General features: G+C 37.4%; 3 protein-coding genes across 6 annotated transcripts in view; all 3 read right to left on the reverse strand.

Moving 5' to 3' along the window:
- tmod1 (tropomodulin 1) overlaps positions 1-20,460 on the reverse strand; it is a 307,955-nt gene that overhangs the window by 183,453 nt on the left and 104,042 nt on the right. The gene's annotated exons all lie outside the window — the stretch shown is intronic.
- clta (clathrin, light chain A) lies at positions 751-10,864 on the reverse strand. Of its 3 annotated transcripts, XM_037689745.1 has the most exons (7): positions 10,617-10,864; positions 9,937-9,965; positions 9,027-9,144; positions 8,045-8,156; positions 6,265-6,318; positions 3,139-3,174; positions 751-1,923 (listed from the first exon to the last, which is right to left on the reverse strand). In XM_037689745.1, the coding sequence occupies exons 1-7, from the start codon at positions 10,789-10,791 to the stop codon at positions 1,752-1,754; spliced, it is 696 nt and encodes a 231-aa protein (XP_037545673.1). In that variant the 5' UTR covers positions 10,792-10,864; the 3' UTR covers positions 751-1,751. The 3 variants fall into 3 exon arrangements, with proteins under 3 accessions (XP_037545673.1, XP_037545674.1, XP_037545675.1); XM_037689746.1 differs by lacking the exon at positions 3,139-3,174; XM_037689747.1 differs by lacking the exons at positions 3,139-3,174; positions 6,265-6,318.
- gne (glucosamine (UDP-N-acetyl)-2-epimerase/N-acetylmannosamine kinase) overlaps positions 16,082-20,460 on the reverse strand; it is an 18,572-nt gene continuing 14,193 nt past the window's right edge. For both annotated transcript variants that reach the window (XM_037689750.1, XM_037689749.1), the window contains 3 exons: positions 19,288-19,470; positions 18,465-18,581; positions 16,082-16,317 (listed from right to left, as the gene is read on the reverse strand). In XM_037689750.1, the coding sequence (XP_037545678.1) occupies positions 16,082-16,317; positions 18,465-18,581; positions 19,288-19,470 (536 nt within the window). The remainder of the gene's footprint in view (positions 16,318-18,464; positions 18,582-19,287; positions 19,471-20,460) is intronic.

Genomic DNA, 20,460 nt, shown 5'->3' on the forward strand with positions numbered 1-20,460 from the left:
ACACAACTTGCTCATTGAAGACAGAAAATCAGACAATGCATCATTAACCTGATTTCTACTTTGAATGAGGATTAACAATCATTATTACTGTTTCACAGTTGATTTAAAATGAGTAGTTCACTTCAACATTTGGAAATGGTTTGAACTAACACAATTTGATTATCAAACATTTGTAAAATAGTAATGATAATAGAAAGTAGTGTTCTTTCACTTGATTAATTCAAGAAAGAAAGTCTCAGGATGGGTCAACCTGTATTTCTGGATTCAAATCAATGAAATGACAGTTTCTGTCCCATAAGGTCCTTAAGGTCAGGATTTGACCTCAGGCCTAGTTCACTACAAGGTGTTTTGAGTTAATTAGCCATTTGGTGTGGCACCAGGTCTCTTCAATATTGAACGTTTTCACAATATTCCAATTTTCCGAGATACCGAATTCGAGGTTTTCATTAGTTGTTAGTTTTAATCATCAACATTAAAAGAAATAAACATGAAATATATCAGTGTATGTAATTAAATATACAAGTTTCACTTTTTGAATGGAATTACTGAAATAAATCAACTTTTTCATGATATTCTAATTTCATGGCCAGCACCCGTGTATGTTTGCACCATGAGAGTTGCTTTTAATCTCACTGTACAAGAGTATATAGTGACAATAAAAAGCCATTCATAGTTTCCTAAAAGCCCCACCATCAAAAAAAAAAAAAGTTATATTAAAACCACCCACTGAAGAATGACAACACAAAAAAATCTCATTTACTCTTTACTGATATTGAAATCAAATGGACAATGAATAAACATGGTCAAGCAATAACTGGCTAGTATCTAGTTTAAACCACAACTGTCTAATTTCAGTGACATAAATGTTTTATATATTGTATATATTGCCTTCTGTATATGTACATAGGTACACACATCAAGTACACACACTGCTGAGGTTTTAACACGTAGAAACGGGTCATAAACTGTAATGACTGGACTTCGTTCAGTTCTCACTTTACAAGGGAAAAGCATTCAAAAGAAAATGCATAGATTGGAAATGTTAATATGCCACAAGCAGGCACTACACACACAATTTGAAGTACACGCTGAATCTGGGGGTTCTCTTTTGAAAGTTTGGTCCGTGGAAAAGAAAAAAATAAAACACGATCATTGTTATAGGAAGGGTAAACATGAAGTGATAAATTGAGAAAAAAAGGGGAATAAAACAGCTGAATGCATCAACCCTAAAGGGTTAAAGCAGGCTTCATAAGGACCGACACGTTAAGAATTATGACAGCATAATGATTTTGTTTGTGGTGCAGGATGTAGTGTAGCTGTAGACCTGAACAAACAAACATCAAATCTTCCCTTTTAGTGTCCCAACTCACCACATTTACACTGTTCTGCAATTCCACAGAAAACAGGACCTGATACAGAATCGAACCGGTCTTGATTGGCCCCATTTTTAAAAGAAACTGCAAACATTATAAGGTCTGGATGGGTCTGTGGAGGTGCACACAGAAGACAAAACAAGGGGCAGATGTGGTGAGCAGGTAAATAAAGGAGGTCACCAGCACTGCCAGAAGATAGTTGGCAAGACCAGCAGGTATTTCCTTCCAATAAGTGTTAAAGACAGGGCTGTTCCAGGCAGAGAGAAGTGCACAGAAAGGATTTCCCCGTCTTTGCAATGTAAATGGTATTTCAGTGGTTGGGCTTGTGTGTGTGCGTTGGGAAAAAGAATGATATGGAATGACTGAACACACTGGTGCCTAACGGATCAGCGGGGATTGCTTTAGAGAGATGAGGACGGAGCGCATGCGGGAGACATCTTTAGCCTGCTTGCTCGACTTGGGGTTGAAGTCGCAGAGCCGAGCCACCCGCTCCCACTCCGTGCCAGGGTTGTTCTCATCCAGATCCGAAATCATGGCTTCCTCAGCTGCCCTATACGTAACAGAGGAGAAGAAAACACACCAGTCAGAGGAGGAAAACACAGTGCACACATTAATACATGATGACAGCGATGAGAAAGTCCTCTGCTGAGAACCAACACAGATTCTGGTCAACGATGCATCTGCATCCGACTCAAGTCACAGTTCAGCGTTAGCTTAAAATGTTTTTTTAAAACGTGACATAAAAACAGATTCGATAGCTTTGGTCTGTGTTGGACATTTCAGCTCAACAGAGTCTTACCTCAGGCCAGAGCCGTTCTACCATACCAAACAGCTACATGCATTTATACCCACGAGAAAACCCTCAACCACATTAACCTACGGTACACCCCCTCCCCATCTCTGCTAACACAACACTAAAGTCACAGAACTTTTGTAGAAGTCACAACAGCAAAGGGAGTTACCTACGAAACACTTAGTAAAATAAGACTTAAACACGAAAAGAAATACCTTATGCTTTAAAAAGCATTTCTGGTTGGTTAGAAATACAGTTCTGTACAAAACTGTTGGACTTTACTCAACCAATAAATGCCATTCAAGTTATTCAAGTGTTCTAAAAATGAATAAAGTATTAAAAAAAAATAATGTTTGCTTGCTTTTAACCAGGCCTAAATGAATTGAAAGCACTTTTAGCCATGCATTTTGCCGTGTCGGTGGAGCAGGTTGTTCAGAAGTGTTGCAACAATGGCTTTACTTGTTTTACTCTGAAACGTGTAGGGGGGGATAAAAGATGTAAAATAAAAATAAAACATTTTTAATGGAAACTACCTTCCATTGAAAAAAGTACTTGCATAGAAAAAAAGTCTACACAAAAGAAAAAGATTTTCAATGTCAATCTGTACTATCCCAAAACACAGGAGCCTTCGTCACACCCACTCGCAACCATGAAAATACTGTCATTTAAATTTAGATTCATTCATTTTATTCATCTCCACCCTACCTTCAGCGACAAATACAACTAAAACAAGGTACAAAACAAAACAAGGGATTAAAAGCTAAAGAACAGTCACTGATACAACAAACTAGAAAACACAGAAGACTGGGACAACATCAAAGAGGGGGATCATGTACATTTTCTGGTTTGGCAGTGAATCTAACGAGCAAGCAAGTAAATTGTACAACATGATGACACTCACAAAACTGCATCTACCCCCTGCCAAAACAAATAAAATTCAAAAAGGTCTGGGGTTTCATGTTTTTACTTAACTGGTCTAGGCGGTAGCAAGGATGGTTAATGTGTGTGCTTTAAGGTGCATAGGAAAAGAAAACAGGGAGAAACAGTTTCACAAGTCAGAATTCAAAAGAGATAGAAAGAGGAGGAAGAGGGAATGAAACAAAAAGACAAAAATGAGCTCATTGCAGATGTTGAAGCCAGCATGCAAAAGCAGCAGGCTGAAATTGTATTTGCTAGAAACATCTCTATGCAGCCTTTGGTTTAACACGACACCAACTTTGGACCATTTTATTTAACAATTAAACTAAATGTACAGCTCTCATTTTTATCTGAATAATTTACAGTCATGTAATTAAAGTCAAAATTGACTAATTATTAATGATACTTTAAGATTTAGGTCTTCACAGTCAAAAAAAAAAAAATACTGAAGTGGTATGAGTCAGTCTGAGGCAGAACGGTGTCTATGGTAAGAAAAAGACAACATATTCTGTACATCTCTAAATCACAACAAACAGTTTGAGGGGAGAAGCCAAAGGCTGCACAGGACTGCAAATGAATAGCCAGCTGGGAATAGACATCATTCAGAGCAATTCTTTTGATTTGAACTAGTCAAACGAGCTCAAGTGTATCAAGCGGGGCTGCATTCTACATCTGTAACTGTACCTTCTCATTATCCGTCAAACTGAATGTTTCAACACAGGCTTCATGGCATACCATTAGTTTTTTTTTATCCCAAGGAAATAAAAAGTTGTTGGACTATGAAAAGATTTTTGGAAAACTGGACAAGTTGTTGAGATAGTTCATCCTTTGAATACTTCCTTCTACCCAGAGACATGAGCTCCTTCTGGGGAATATCAAGGCATTAATTATCCCTCCAGTAAGTTTTGGGTCTGCTCCAGGGTTTCTTCCCAATGGGATGAGCCTAAAGAGCATCCAAAAGGAGGCAGCCAACCAGAGAGCAGTTTAATCTGATGGGTAAACCACCTCGGGGGGCTCCTTTTAATGCAGAGGTGCAGCACCTGTACTCAGAGCTCCTCACCCATCGATAAGACAGCTTCCCCACAAAGGAAATTTCTAGTCGAGTTTATGACTTTATTCTTTTGGTGACAATCTTAATCTCATGACTATAGAAGAGGGTTGGACTGCAGATGAACCAGGAATATAAGAAGAACTTTGTTATTGGACTCAGCTTCTTTGGCACGAAAGATCAATGCAAGGCCCTCATTACGGAGTACAAAGTCCTGATCCACCAGATCATCTATTGCTTCATCTCCCGATCACTCAATGTGTCATCAAGAAACTTAAACTGCACTTGATGCAGAAACTCATCTTCAATCCACAGGAAGTGTTCCAGACTTTTTATGAAGAGAATAGTGGCCTCAGACTTACGAGTACTGTCTGGTACTCTTCTCAGCGGCTCCAACATTTGGCTGTAAACAGTTCTAGTGTGCGTTCAGTTGTAGGTGGAAGACGCCAACAAGAACAAAAAAAATTGAAATGCTGCACTGAAATTCATAAATCAGTCTGCTCCTGTTCATGTCTTGAGGTGCTGTCCATAGATGCACATTTCACAGCTGATAAGAGGCAGCCAAGTCCAAATCTAACTGGAAACTAGCTCGGGCTGTGCCAAGGCTGCTGACATGGCTTTACTTTAGCTGGCTGCTCAGAAACGAAAAGTAACCACATGTCCAACACTTCCCCTGATCCTTTCATGAAGATCATGAGAAAAAGCCCAACTTTGTTTGCCCTCATTGATGCACTTGTGCATGTCTGGCCATTTCAAGTCAAACTGTCTGCAGTGAAATGAGTCTATTAACATGTTAGTACCTACAGAGCATCTACAATTCTAACAGCATAAAAACAGTACCGTTTGAAGCAGTTGTGCATCCATTACCAACGGTAACAACAATAAAATATGGCAGAACAGTACCGTGATAATAGTTGAGAATAAGATGAGGGGAAAATCATATTGGACTGATTTAGAAGCAAAAATACATCTTCAGATTTAAAAAAACAAAAAAAATCTACATTTTGAAAGATTTATCATCAAGTTAGCTGATCTTCATTAAATACCAATTATAAAACAACTGCTTCAAACAAAAAGGCACAAATTTGCTATTCCTAAGTAACTTATTGTCAAGTCATTAGAAAGCAAACCACATTACAAAGACAACACAGTTTTTGTTAAAATGTTGTTCAAACACAAGCAAATGTTACATGTTAGAAATATATAAAAAGTATAAAAGTATTTCCTGGACCATCTTAAGACGGTAAAATCAATGATGAGTAAGGGATAAAAACAGGCACTTCTTTGGGGGAAAAGGACGTAATTTTCACAAATCTGAGTGAGGAGCTCAGTAGTTTGTACAATCTAGAGATAGACCGACAGTTGATGTTTCATGGGCAACATAAACTAATAAAGAAAAATAATTGGCTCATTGAGTATATTCTTGATTTTGACTAGTATAATAAAACCTTTTAAAAAATATTCAAGTTGTTGAGCACAACTTGTATCATGAATTCATTTTTTATGATTACAACAACAAAAATAAAATAATGTATATTTTAGACTGTTGTCCAGTTATTATATAAATCATGGTTGGATATTTTTGAATAGTTAAATTAGTAGCGAAGTCAGAGCCGAAAGAATTACAGCCACTCTTTAGTCACTAACTGAGCAAAAAAACAAGTCTTGAGTTTTAAGTATATTTAAGAAAAAATGCATTAAAGAGTTGTATTATTAGACAGAACTCTCTTTTTTTAAAAAAAAAGATGTATCAAGAATGTATTTATAGTGTTGAAGAAGGGTTTGAGCTCCTGTGATGCGTTTACATGGTTGACAACTATCTGAGCCAATTTCATCATATGCCAAATCCATCATTCGGTCCACCTCTAGTGCAACTACATGCAGGAGATTATGAAATATTTTGACATGCATCTACTCACAAATGACTTGCAGACATATGGAGTAAAATTATAACCACACTTGTTAATAAAAATAAAAAATAAGATTTAATCCAGGCTATTAAATAATAAATAAAAATTTTTAAAAAAGGAGCTTAAAAAAACCAAGTCTGTAGTCACAGATGTAAGAAACAAAAGCAAAAAATGAATAAATGAAGTGTGTATAAAGGGAGGACGTTAGTTGGAGCAACATACACATAACCAATGAGGTCAGAGAAGGGCTGCTTGTAGAAGTCCTCGTCCAGCACTCTGGACAAACATCCGCCCAACGAGAGAGCAGCAAGAAGGAAGAGGAGAAGAGGAAATGCAGTAAAGGGAGGAGAGGATAGAAACAAGTATCGGTTACCACACAAGAACATTTGCAGTATTACAATCAAAGACCCTGGTTTTTGGCCTCTAAAGCAGGGCTATTCAATTAAACCGCTCAGGGGGCCACAGTTACTGAGAGCCAGCAGCTCAGGGGCCAAACATCCAGCAATTAAAGTCATTATGTGAATAAACCCAGCATTACAATGATCTGTTACCTTTTAAATGCATTTATTTTTGCTGTATTGAATCATAAATGCAATAAACAGAACCCAAAAATGCAATTCAAAGAAAGTCAAGATTTCCTTGCAATAAAAGTACCGATAGATATTCTAATGTGAATCATTATATATTTTTAAATGACACCCTATGCCTCCTATTTAACACATATTATTCAGTCATCGCTAACTTGCCAAATCTTTATGCTTTTCAAACTAAAAAAAAAAAAGGTGACCATTTTTGATCTTGCCTGACAGACTGGCATGTTGCCATTCGAGGAAAGTCCATTAAGAACCAGTTCTGATTTACAATGTCCGCACAGACCAGTTCTTCCTTAAACAGTTCATAAATCACAGGTGAAGCATCCACGTCCCCCTCAGGTGTGAGCTTCGAACCAAAAAGAGGTAGAGCAGAACTCAGCTGGGCTGAAAGAGTGTGATGCGTGTTGACCGTGTCCTTTGTGTCATTTATAATGAAATAACCAACTTATTTGTGGTCGACTATTTTTTAAACTACAAAGCTGCTGTGCGTCTTCATCAGTATTCCCCCGGTAAAAAAATCTGGTTAATCCAGATAGTGGGCGACCACACACTGATATGATCAGCTAATCAGAACTCTACACAACATGAGCTCCACAGCCTTTTGACTCCTGGTTCTTCTGATTTAATCCTTATAAATACACATTAGTGACACCAAAACAGATATTTGTAGGCCCCAGATCAAAGCAAAGATGTGCTTCTGTTAAGTTTAATTTTCTCCCAAACTCACCAAGTTGTCTCTGTGATAGTGTCTCAGAGAGACTCTGAACTGCAAAGCATGCTGGGTAGCCTTGTGGAAATTATGTGTGCAATTCAGTATTTCCTCTAGATTACGTGCCTTGACAGGGCGCTTATCAGGGCGTGGGGTGGGGATTGAAGAGATGAGAAATTGAAAATTGAGATGTGCACTTAACTGGTTTGGCTCTGAAATAATTGCCATCTCAATTTTTTATTTAAAAAATAAATAAATAAAATAAAGGTTTTACAGATTTTTTTTTTTTTAAATCTATTTTTAATAAAGGAACTTACAGGGAGGCCAGACTTAAGTCACCTATGGGTAGAAAGTGGCCCGTGGGCCACCAGTTGAATAGCCCTGCTCTAAAGAGCTTCACCAGAAGTAAAGGAAGAATCATCTTCATCTTCTAAACCAAATAGCCAGTTTAATCGAATTATGATTTACTATCCTGGCAATAATGTGAACAATATGAAGAAATGTTTGATGGTGTTGCAGTTAAATACACTAATCAGTTTTATCTGGGGACATTCCTTATTCATATTTAAAAAATATATATATTTTTTTAATCAAATTATTAATCATTCAGTTTTATAAAACACACGATATACTAACATACAGTATTTGTAAGTGATGTCATTTAAAATTAAAATAAAAATCACTTCAACAAAGCCACTACCTGTTATGGGATTTGGTTTTTTCCAGCTGCTCGTTCTGCCTCGCATGCCACTCCTCCAGCTCCACCATGGCCTTATCCTTCCACTCAGACTCCTGTTTGCGAGAGTTGGCATCTGCAGAGGGAGGAAATAATAAACAAAAATAATAAGGACAGGGTAATTTTGGCTTTAAATAGCCGGAGGATCACACAATAAACTGAAACATGAGGCACACCCTAGCTGCATAGTATCACGTCAACATTTAATGATCAGTGAAATGTTTGCCGTTTCTCCAAAACTCAATAAGTTGCGTCTGTGATAAGAGTCACAGAGATACGTAACTTTGGTGTATATTCAAAGGGTTGACTGACGTGAATATTTTTATTATTACTTAGTAACCTGTATTTAACCAGACAAATTCTACTGAGATCTTTGTGGAAGATCAGATCAGATCTCCACTTTGCATGTCAAATTTACTGCTTAAAAACTAACCTAACAAAAACTGCATAAAAATATTGAAAAGCACCCCTTCCCCTTCAATTTGAACAAAATTACTTTTTTTTTCCCCCCCAGCAAACACAGACTGATTTTCTTTTTAGAAAGCAAATCCAACTGCACGTGGATTAAACTGTTGATTAATAAGTAAAACATTTAATCAATTTCATGACTGTTCATTCACAGAATAGATGGCAACTGTCACCAAGCTACATTTGGCCCTCAATGTTTAATGAACCTATGTTTGTCTTTGTGCTCATGTGATACAGCACTAGAATTTCTTTTTTTTTTAGATTCATGAAAAACATTTATTATCTCAATTGACAGACAATAAGTATTATTTAAAAACAAATTTCTGAGTCTATAAGAAAAAGGGCAGTAGCCTCTTATCTGTTCCTTTACAAAATATTATTCCATTTTACACTTAATACTACAGGTCTCTCTTGTAAACGAGTCCTTGAGGCTTAATGAGACTAACCTGGATAAATAAAGGTTGAATTGAATACTTACCTAGCACCTCAAGCCTCTCGCTTTGTTCCTCCCTCCACTTGCGCAGACTTTCAGGTTCAGCTTGCAATCGATCCGCATTAGAAATTGCTGCATAAGCATCTGATGGACCGTTGCTTTCCTGCAAAGTAGAAATTAAATAAAAGTCAATTGTGCTATTAAAAAAACAAAACCTAACATCTGAAAAACGATAATATTTGAGAAATAAACTTTCAATTCCTCATCCCAACAGTTAATCCTATTACACTTTTTACTAAAAAAAAAAAAACACTCCAAAAAAAACATGTGGAATCATTTCTCTGTATTTTATTTCCAATTTGCAGGTAGTACATTCGTTCTTGAAAGTGAGCTTCTCTCACTGCTAGAAGTCCTGACTGTGCAGAAGGAATAAAAATGTTGCAATGACAGCACAGGAAAAGGAAGCAGGAGTCATCAACAGCAAGAATCTCAACCCAGAGAGTTAGAAATTGAAGTCAAGCTGCAACAGTACTAAAAAACGAATAAAATAATCTCAATACGAGAAGGGTACGTATGTAGTGTATGCAGACATTCTAATTTATGGTACATTTACATAAAAGATGTAGAGTGCACTGTCCTTGTTGTTTAAGTTTTTTGGCACTAACACATACCAAGAAAACATAACTCAGCAAAAAAAAAATTTTGAAACTAAAATCCATCAGTAACAAGTGGAAAATGTAAAGTTGTTGGAATGCAACAGGGCTGCATTTGCGTGCCTTAAAAGGCAAACAGATGGATTCAATAGGTAAACTGAATTAGTAAGAAGCATTAGCCAATTTAAAGTTAACTGGGAACTTTGTTCCTTTTATCTTATAAACCAAATCCAAAATTAAACACATGAAAACAAAAATAGAAGTTACAAAAACTCAAGAATATTCTAAGAAAGCAGTATTACCCCATGAAACTCTCCATTGATGACTCCATCTGAAATAAATAAAGAAAAACAGCTATTAGAAATCAAGAATAAAACTCAAGACATAATGAGATAAAAATACACTTAAGCATGAATAGTTATTTCCCATTAGTATTTTTTTTTTGGGTGTGGGGGGGGGGGGGGGACCTGTGTGTGTGCCATGTCAGCATTTTCAAGTTGCTCAAGGCACAGCAATCCTTAAGGAAATGAGACAATCACGGCCAAAGGCTGAATGTTCTGCTAGCTGTGCTATTAGCATGCTAACTAGCCGTCAAGCTAACAGGAAGCAATGAATGACCAAGAACCGCAGTGTTGATGTTATCGTACAGCTCGACTCCATTAAGTGGTGAGCAAATCATTTTAAACTTAAACACTCATTGGACTCCCGACGTCTTTCTTCTGTCAATTACGTGTGAATTTCTGAAATATCTGGAAAGTTATGTTGGGGAAAAATAGTGGAAGGCATCTTGGCAGATCTGATAGCAGCTAGCGTTAGCTGTAAGCCTCGACGTGTAATTACTGAATATATAACCGGAATGCTTGTAATTTAGCGTTTTATAAAGCCCTGGGGCATACCTAAAAGGATTAACGATGATTACACTAGCAAAACGACGTAGAAGTAATATGAACTTTCTACGGCTAAGAGGGAAACCGTTACAAACCAGAATCTCTCAGCGACGAAGGCACCTCTCCGCCGTCAAGGATGCTGAAGCCCTCGTCGTTTTCAATCCCGGCAATTTCGCTCTCCTGCTGGGCCAAAAAGGCGGCGGCGGGGTCTTCCTCTGAGCCGACGCCGTTTCCAGCGGCAGGTGCGTTCAGCATGTCAAAGTCATCCATGGTTAAAGCTGTTTTGGACGGGAATAATTAGCAGGTGTAGCAACTGACACTAAGAGATTAGCTAAACGGGAAGAAGGACGAAGGGGAGGGGAAAATACTGAAGAGAGCCGAACGGAAATGGACTAAAAGCCAATCAGAAAACGAGGCAGACGATTGATAGCACAGCTAACCAATCACGTAACAGCTGTCTCAGAATTGGACCAATCAAATTGTTGTATTTTTGCACGTAGATCTTGTGACCTGCTACGTGCATCCAAGCTGTTAAAAAATCCGCAGTCAGGGTTTTGAGGCATAATTTACAATTTATTACATAAAATTAGATTTCCATGTCCTTGTTTTATTTCAGCTGATGGAAGTAACAGAACAATCTATTTTTATACAGGACATTCTTGAGGGTTTGGGCCCCAGGGTTAGATATTCTTATTGTGGCCTTATGTTTAAAACAAAATTACAATTAGTGCACATTAACTTCAGCTGCTTAGATGTAATGTCTAAAGTCCGAGGCACAGAAAAACTTCAACCCATCATCTCAAATTCTGAGAAAGTCTGCTGTCACAACTTAATTATTCATTGCTGCACAGAGATCAGTGGATCTGAGAGGTATCTCTGTTTAAACAAACAATACACCATTTCAAGTGCCTTTGCAGTAAAAATAAGATACAGAATATCAATACGCACTGAGACAACATTGCTACTGTTAGAAATAATCTTAACATTTTGAGATTACACAAAGCAAAGCGGATAGCACCTAGAGTTTTAATTTAAAAATGTGTAAAATCAGACAAAAAACGTAGACCAGCTGCCTGACTTTATAAAAACAAATTAAAGCTAGTTGGCTTCAAAACAGTAAAATTAAATCTCAAGAAACACACAACCCCAAAATATCACCAGATCCACAATCGATCATATGATTCACAACTTAATAAAGCACATTTTTTGACTTCTTCAGGATCTGCAAGCACTGCAGAGCTTTTTACTCACACATTCGTTCCCACACTCATAGAGTGCTTCATTATATATTTTTAAACACAGCACTTTTTTTTATATTTACAGCATTTGTTTAACATTTATTGTATTTTAATCTGGCACATCCCTCAGATGATAGTTCTTTTTCAAGGGAGGCCTGGACCTGAAGGCTGCCCAACATCCATATTTTTGAACTGGGGAGGAAACCAGAGTACCTGGAGAAAACCTATGAAAACGTGAGGACATTTAAAGTCCACACAGAAAGACTCCAGGCCCATCTGGGGTCCTTGAACCCAGGACCTTCTTGCTGTGAGGCAATGCTAAACATCAATTTATCGAGCTGCCCACAGCTGTCACTCAGTGTGAGCGTATCAGTCAACAGTGGAGTGTACAATGTCTTGCCCAAGGACACTTTGGGATACTGCAGGGGATTACTCCCCAATCAGAGGACAACCATATGGGCCAGACTGTCCATCAACTTAGTTCCTTTGACAGGGAAATAAGTAAAATAGGAAGTTTGGAAAATAGTAATTGAATAAAAAAAAAACACTATTTTGGGGGGTCCTGAGCTTCTGCCCTGATAAGCCCCTTGGAATGTGCGTCAAACCTCGAGCCACCTCTCGTTTCTTAATATTTGCCAGAAAATTGCTGGTTTGACAATTTTGGAAACATACCACCAAAAATTTACAGCTACCTGATGATTTAAAGCAGATTTTAAGTTAGTTTACATCGTGAAATACTTGTTAAATTTAGCATTTATGTAGTTTTTTTCCTAACCTTTTGTTTCCCATTACCATGTCACATCAGGTTTTAGCAAACAGTAAACAGATCAGCTGAAGGGTGAAGTGATCCTCTCAAGGCTTACATGAATGTTTTATGGACACGACCTGTTCATAAGATGTTTTTTTTTTTTTTTTACTTTAATTAGACCAGTTTTCTAATAAATGCACTACAATACCAAAACCTGCTCTATTTTATATCTAAGGGCTACAATTATTTCCTAATATTAAAAAGACCCACTAAATATTTTAAATTATAAGTGTGAATACTGACTCAGCACATTGTTTTCCTGTTCATATCTTTTGCCTGCTTTTTGCAAACCATTTCCACATGCTGTACAATAACTAATTCAGTTGCCAAATGTTCAGCTTGATCAGGAACTGTGTACTATGGTTTTTAATATTTGCAGTTTTTACATTTCAAAATATTTAACTTTATTTAGACCATTTTCACTACGTTTAGAAAACAGATATCTCTTAATATGTTCAAAACATCGTTCAAATCTACTCCATTTGTGCCTTTTTATGCACAATTTAGCTTTGTGTTTTTCTAAATTTAGCTTTTAAACCATCCACCTTTAGCTATCGTTTTGCTTTTAGCTAATTTCTCTATTTTTTGCTTCAATTTTTTTTTGACAATTTCAAGGTTTTAGATGCAGTTTTTTGCCTATTTCAACTTTTGGGAAAAAAAAAAAGCTAAACTGAGTTTTAAATCAGCTAAGCATTAGTGTAACCTTTATAACAAGTTCATTAGCCAAATTTCAGCATTTTCACTAAAAGGCTTTTTTTTAAAGCACAATTTAATTTAAACAACTAGGGACCAATATTTGAAATGGACTGTTTTGTACTAAGATTGTTTAGTACTGCCAGTACTTTGGGTGGGAGTGGTGATTAGAGAAGGTGGGCCTGTTATTGGAAGTTCGCTGATTCAACTCCCAGTACTGACGTCAAAATGTGGGTGGGAAAGGTGAAGCACCCACACCTGCCTCTGCTCTGGGCCCCTGAGCAAGGCCCCATCATCTGCTCCCTCAGGTGCCCTAGATGGCAGCTCTCTGCTCCACACAGAGGGCTATGGTAGCTCGGTGGTCTGTGGTTGGATCAGGAAGGGTATCCAATGTACAAACAACTGCCAAGTCTTTGTGCGAGTTGGTTCGCTGTGGTGACCCCTGAAGAAGGGAGCAGCCGGGAAAAAAAAAAACAACAAAAACTACCAGCACCATTTTTGGTCTTTGTGAAGTAACAGGCCTTTGTTTCTCTGGTCTTCATTGCTCCATTTTCTTTGCACTTTGCAACAGCAGCTGTGTTCTCCTCAGGTATGACCTGCTGGTTAATAATTAACACGTCTGATAGTCTCTACAGGCTCAGGTGATATGTGAGCATTCACCTCACCTGTAACAAGTAGGTGGGGGCAAACAGACTAAAACATGAGAACTATCTCCATGTCATTCAGAACTCACTTTCCTGTTGGAACATGCATTGCAAAAAAAATAAAAATAAAACCTCAGCACTAATGGATGGTGAACAGAATGACAAATTCAGTATACACTTAAAAATACACTGCAGCCCTAGAACCGTAATTCAAATATGGTGAACATCTTTGGCATTTTCAAATCAAATAGCGTTTCTTGTCAATTTTTAAAAGTTTTAATTTATCATTTGGCCCAACATTTATCAATAAACAGATTGCATTTCATTTAAAAAAATTAAACAGCATATACTGTAAATTACAGTATAGAACATAGAAACCTCGTCATTTTTCTTCAAAAGGCTATATTCTAAGGTTTGCAGTAAAGTGGCATACATATAAAAAAAAGCATACATCCAGGAACCTTCATCACACTGAAGCGGCTCAAACACTTGTTGACATAACACTTGCCAGTATCATTTCTGCATCACCTTAAAATTATAAAATCAGTAACGTATGGGGAATGTAGCATAACATTTGGCATTTCACCCAAAACTTAAACAGAGAAAAACTTCAGAATGACACATTCATCAAAATATAATGAGCACCAACAAATTAATATGTTACAACGGAAACAAGTGCTACAACATGGAAGAATGTCTTCGCAACATTTTGGTCACCTTTAACATTTGTTTAAAATAAAAAAAAATAAAATAAAAATAAAAACAACTATGGGTTTTCATTAAATATTGATTTCAAGGCAGGCACTGTGTAGAATTATGTATCCAGGTTTCTAAATTCAAGCAATACCACTTGCCAAAGTTGTATGTACTGAGAGAAAACTTAAATATTTAAAACTTTGCTAGTTTATTTAACTACAAATTACCTTTTGTTCTAGCTTAAAAAGGGTCCAACTGTTGAAAACAGCCTCAAATAATGGGAGTACTGAAATTTGGTCCCATTTACCAAAACATTCTAGTTAGGGTAATATAATGTATATGGGCTAAAATCAAAGACTTATCTTTAAACTGAGACAATTAAACAAATTGTAGGAGGATTTTAGGACTCAGAGCTCTTTAATGTGAAAATATATGGCAACCAGTCTGAAAGATTTCTGTTGGAGAGACATTTCTGGAAAAGTCAAAATGCAGTACAAGAAGTTCCAGTCAAAGTGAAACGTATTGTGCCAAATGAAAATATATGAAAGAGTCAAATCAACAATTTGTTCTATTCTGACAGAAAGAAACCCCCAACATGAATGAATAAATGTCTAAAGCAGACATTATGGTGAAGAACATGAACCTTTAAGTGTAGAACACTCTCCATGGACCAGGGGTAGAAGTATCCACACCACTATTTGTTGCATAACATGAACAAAGGGCTCTTGCTAAAAGTCCCTGCTGTTCCCCTTCAGTCACAACCACAAGGATCAGAGTAAAAATCCCCTCCAATTTCACACACCCCAGTTTGGCTCTCAGGCTACTTCTGCCAGCTCAGATGTGTCATCTGATCATCTTTGACCCTCACTTCTAAATGTGTACTTTCATGTACAATATGCAGTGAAGACACCACTCCACAGGGTCAATTCTGCCACGAAGAGAAAACTTCACAAGGAATACCCTTTACTACAACGTGCAAATCCTATCCCACCTGCTCAGATTCAACTGAATACATGAATAACTTGACAGCACTCACAGATCAGATGGAAACAAAGCAAAAGCAACAGAATAGTTTTTGAAGAGAAATAAATAGAATGTTAAAAAAAAAGACTGAATCTATAATTTGCTGTCAATGAGCTGCACTTCAACTGCTTAATTAAAAAGCTAAGTCAGGATTATCCATAAACATTCAACTGAGGCCAATTGAAGTTAAAGTCTAGCATCATTGAGAAAATCCTTTCAGGTCCCAAAACCAATGTTCTAATATGTCCAGGACCAGTTGTAATTTTATATGGTGTTGTGCACAAAATACTTAATAAAAAATACTTTACATTTCAATATTATTACTTTAAAATAAAATCCCTGTCTATACCACAAGCCCATGTACATTATAGAACTGTATTTTAAAAATGTTATGGTAAACAAAGTTTTTTAAAAAGTAATTAAGAGTTCTAATTTTTCCAGAACCAATAAACGGTTCCTTAATATGTCCTTCTTGTTGCATAGTCCAACACTATACTAGCAGCTCCAAGTAAAGCTGGTTCTTCTAAGTCAGAAGCGACGACCTTGATGCTCTGGGCGGAGAAGAGTGCTCTCTCTGAGATGATGCGCTGTACCGGCTCCTTGTAGTAAGAGGCCAAAACTCCTGACAGAATCACCAGTGAGGGGTTGACTATGTGCAGGATGTTTACAATCCCCACACCAAGTGCCGTGGTCGCTGTAAAGAGAAGACAGATTTATTTTCTTTGACCAGACTTCAGACATGCAGCATCTTCAGGTCCAGTTCCCCTAACCCCCCATTCAGTCAACCTGTAATTATACAGGTTAGTCTCATTGAACCTCGAGGACTCATTTACAAGAGAAAATTGTTTTAAACAAAGAACACAGAAGAGGTACAGACAACAACAGACAATCATATAAAAGCATATCAAATGAAAAGTAAATAAAAGAAGTGATATAAGAACAAAATAAAAACCTACATTATAAAGAGATATTAAAAAAAAACTAAAATCAGGAACATGTCTGCGTTGGTTTTTGCCAAGAGCTTAGCAGTTGTTTGAAGACACTTAGAGGTCAAGGTCGAGAGCTTCAGGTCTTTTGCAAGGTGCTCCAGGAAACAGGAGTGGAGTAGGAGAAGGCTCTTTTGCCAAGTTCAGTCCTCAGAGGGTACACTGCAGGTAATGATGTCTTGAGAGCGCACGCTGTAGCTGCACTCAAGGAGTGACATGTAGGAGGAGATGTATGAAGGCAACAGACCAAGACGTGATTTAAAGATGGAAATGTACCAGTGAGAGAGCCTGTGCGACATTAATGATGACCAGTTAACCAGTGAATACTGGGTGCAGTGATGGGTACGATAGTTAGTCAGTTATGAATCTTAGTGAACCATGATAGACAGTGTCCAACATCTGCAAGGTGCTTGTAGGAGCGTTCATGTAAATAATGTCACCGTAATCAGTGAAGTGAAGGAAAGTCGCAGTTACAAGGCATTTCCTAGCATTCAGAGTTAGACAGGATTTATTTCTAAAAACAGAAACCCAGGTTTACTTTCAATTCTTTACTAAGTTTTTGACATGAGACTTAAAAAAAAAGAGATGCGAATTGACCAAGATACCCAAGTATTTGTAAGAATTAACAAACTCAACAGGGACACCATTTGTAGATCAGATAAAAGGAATTACTGCTTGTACCAACTTCCTATTTGAAAACAACATCCCTTTGGTTTTATCTGCATTTAGCAGCATTTTGAGACGGAACAAATCTGACTGGATGATGAATACAGACTGTAAAAGATGGAAAACCTTAGCAACTGTTCTTGCTTGACAATAAACAACTATGTTGTCAGCATAGAAATGTAAGGATGCATCAGGAGTGATCTGACCTACATTACTTTTGTAGATTGTGAAGAGGGTGGGTCCTAAGACTGAGCCTTGTGGTACACCATTTTTGACAGATAGCTGGATGAAGTACCATTATGTTGAACACATTGCCTCTGATCTAAGAGAAAGTATCTGAGAAACCAGCTTCTATACTTTATCCATGAAGCTTGTTGTTATTTGGCTTCAGTGTGACCAGTACCATCTGTCTCATAACCAAAACCTGACAAATGGCAGAAATATCTGTGTCTTCGTGTGATCCCTAATCACTTTGTTTAAAGTCTTCAAATATTTTAAAAGGAGAAAAGTGTAGCTTTTAAAAGCAAAACTGACTTCAAATATTATTTCTATTGTTTATATTTTGGCTGCCAGTCTCCATCAGGAGGAGTTGAAGTATCTGGGTGTCTTGTTCACAAGTGAAGGTAGGATGAAGCAGGAGATTGATCGACAGATTGGAGACTCGTCCTCAGCAACGAGGGTGTTGGTTCGGTTGGTCGTGACGAAGAAAGAGCTTAGCCAAAAAAGCTCTTGATTTACTGGTTTGTCTACATTCCAACCCTCATCCGGGGCAGACCCAGAACCCACTGGAGAGATTGTGTATCTTCTCTGGCCTGGGAACGTCTCAGGGTCCCTTTCCCAAGAGGAGCTGGAAAGTGTTGCTGAGGAGAGTGATGCCTGGGTTGCTTTCCTGGACCTATTACCTCAGAAGATGGAAACATTTTTGCTGTCCTTTTTGAAAAGTTTTCTGACTCTTAATTTTTGGATTATGAATTGAATTCTTCCATAAAATAAGATTATGGATGTAAAAATGTAACATCCACCCACCCATCCATCCATCCAATTTAAGGCTAAGAGAGAAAAACACTACAGTGATGGAAACTATTTACACTACAAATTGCCATATTGTTGAAAAATGGTTTGAATTCCCAAACAGAATTTCAATTGTGTTAATTGTGCATTTGTTTGTGTGCTTGCTTTGTGTACTAACCTTTGTGAAGAGCAGTGTCTGCTTTGGAGTTTCCCATTCTGGCTGCATGGATGAGGTGGGCAGCAGTGATTGGCTCGGACAGTTTTATATCCATCCCTTCTACTTTCAGCAGGTCATCTAGAAGAAACACCATATCAAGTAAAAAAAAGTAAATAATAGAAAAAAAAGAAGCAGATTAAAAATATTAATTAAAGTAAGAATGCACCATATATACAGCTAGTAACCAAAATCAGATCCAACAGTCAAATTGTGTTTTTTTTTCCTCTTTAGTCTGTGAATGCAACATGGAAACCAATTTTTTTCTCAACCAGTACATATACTGTATGTACTAGAAGTAGCTAAGCAGCTAATTTGTGTTGCAGTAGGATTCGTTGATGTTGAAGTATTAGTAGTGACAAGAGTAAAGCTAGCGATTTGTAATATCTGTAAGGTGTTTAAAATTGAAGGTCAGAGGAAACACAAGAGTCTACTAAAAAGAATCACAGAGACAAAGATATGTCTGCTGCTCACTTCTCTGCTTAGGATGTTTTCTGATAGAAATACATTTTTATTTAACATAACTACTGAAGTTTTGGGAAAGTACAAATAAAAGTACAGACACACTGTACTTCAAACTGTTTTAAATTTGAAATACCCAACACCCTGTTTGTGTTACTCATGCAATGCTTTTGAGCAATGCTGCAAACTATTCTGTAAGTGCCATAAAGAATGAGCCAAACAAAATTTTGCTTCAAAATGTTTTAAAGACCATCTTCTTTTTGCTTTAGGAGCATATAAGCCACTGTTTTACTGCGAAGCCTTGGAAAAACAAGCTCAAGCTCACCATCATGCAGTCTTTTGGCCTCTCTCTGCAGGGCCATGCCAGATGCGTAAGCCTCGATGCATCCATGGCTGCCACAGGAACACTCAGGACCTTCCAGTGAAACCCTGATGTGACCCAGCTCAGCAGCACAGAAGGTACTGCCATGGATCAGCTCATTTTGATGGATAATTCCTCCCCCAATACCTGCAGAGAAAATATTACCTTTCATTTGAGTTTTAGAGCAATGGAACAGTTTCATTAACCTGTGCCTTATTTCAGTCAGTTACAAAACTCAGGTTTTAATGATTACACTTTCTTCGATGATGCAGAAAAGCTGAGCTAAATTATGCCAAATGTCAGAGAAAATCTATGTGAAATTGACGCTTGGAATTACTTCCAGAACAGTTTAATCTACTTTGTAAATGAACATGCCCCTTTCCGCCAGTTCAGAATAAAAGGACGAGACAGCCCTTGGTTTACTCTAGAGTTAGCCGACCTCCTGCACAGGAGGGATCGGCTCTAGGCCACAGCCAGACGTTCTGGCTCAGACACTGACTGGTCATATTTTCGACAGCTGCGGAATCATTGTACAACTTCTATCAAAGCTGCAAAACCTACCAACTTGATATCTCAGACCTCCAAAGAGCTAAATGACCCTAAAAGATTCTGGGAAACCATCAAATCTCTCTCAGGCAGCTCCCATTCTACTGACCTGCCACCCACCACAATTTCTTGTTAACTCTGTTCCTGTGTCAAATAAGCATGAGATCCTGAACTGTTTCAACAAACATTTTGTTGCTTTGAGTTTCTTGTTTGTCACAGTTACTAATGGAAAATCAGCCACTTCTCCTTTAAGCCAAACATCTACAAGTCATATCTCTCCTACAAGTCGATCCTCAGTAAACCACATCTTTTCTTTTGCACTGTTTTCTGTTAGTGAGATTAACAAATTGTTAAAAGGTCTAGACTCTAGAAAATCTGCTGGCCCTGATGTACTTCCACCTTATTTTCTTAAGGCTGACCTGGTAACATCTTACCTCCCCATCAATCTGGTTTCAGGTAACAACATGGCACAACGACTGCTTCGCTGTTCTTCTCATTTTTGCTGTTTTGTTTTTATATTTAATTTCTTCTATTTACTTTTCATTTTATATGCTTTTTATATATATATATGTATATATATATATATATATA

This window comes from Nematolebias whitei, chromosome 16 (assembly GCF_014905685.2).
Source record: "Nematolebias whitei isolate Nwh7 chromosome 16, NemWhi1, whole genome shotgun sequence".
Taxonomy (NCBI): domain Eukaryota; kingdom Metazoa; phylum Chordata; class Actinopteri; order Cyprinodontiformes; family Rivulidae; genus Nematolebias; species Nematolebias whitei.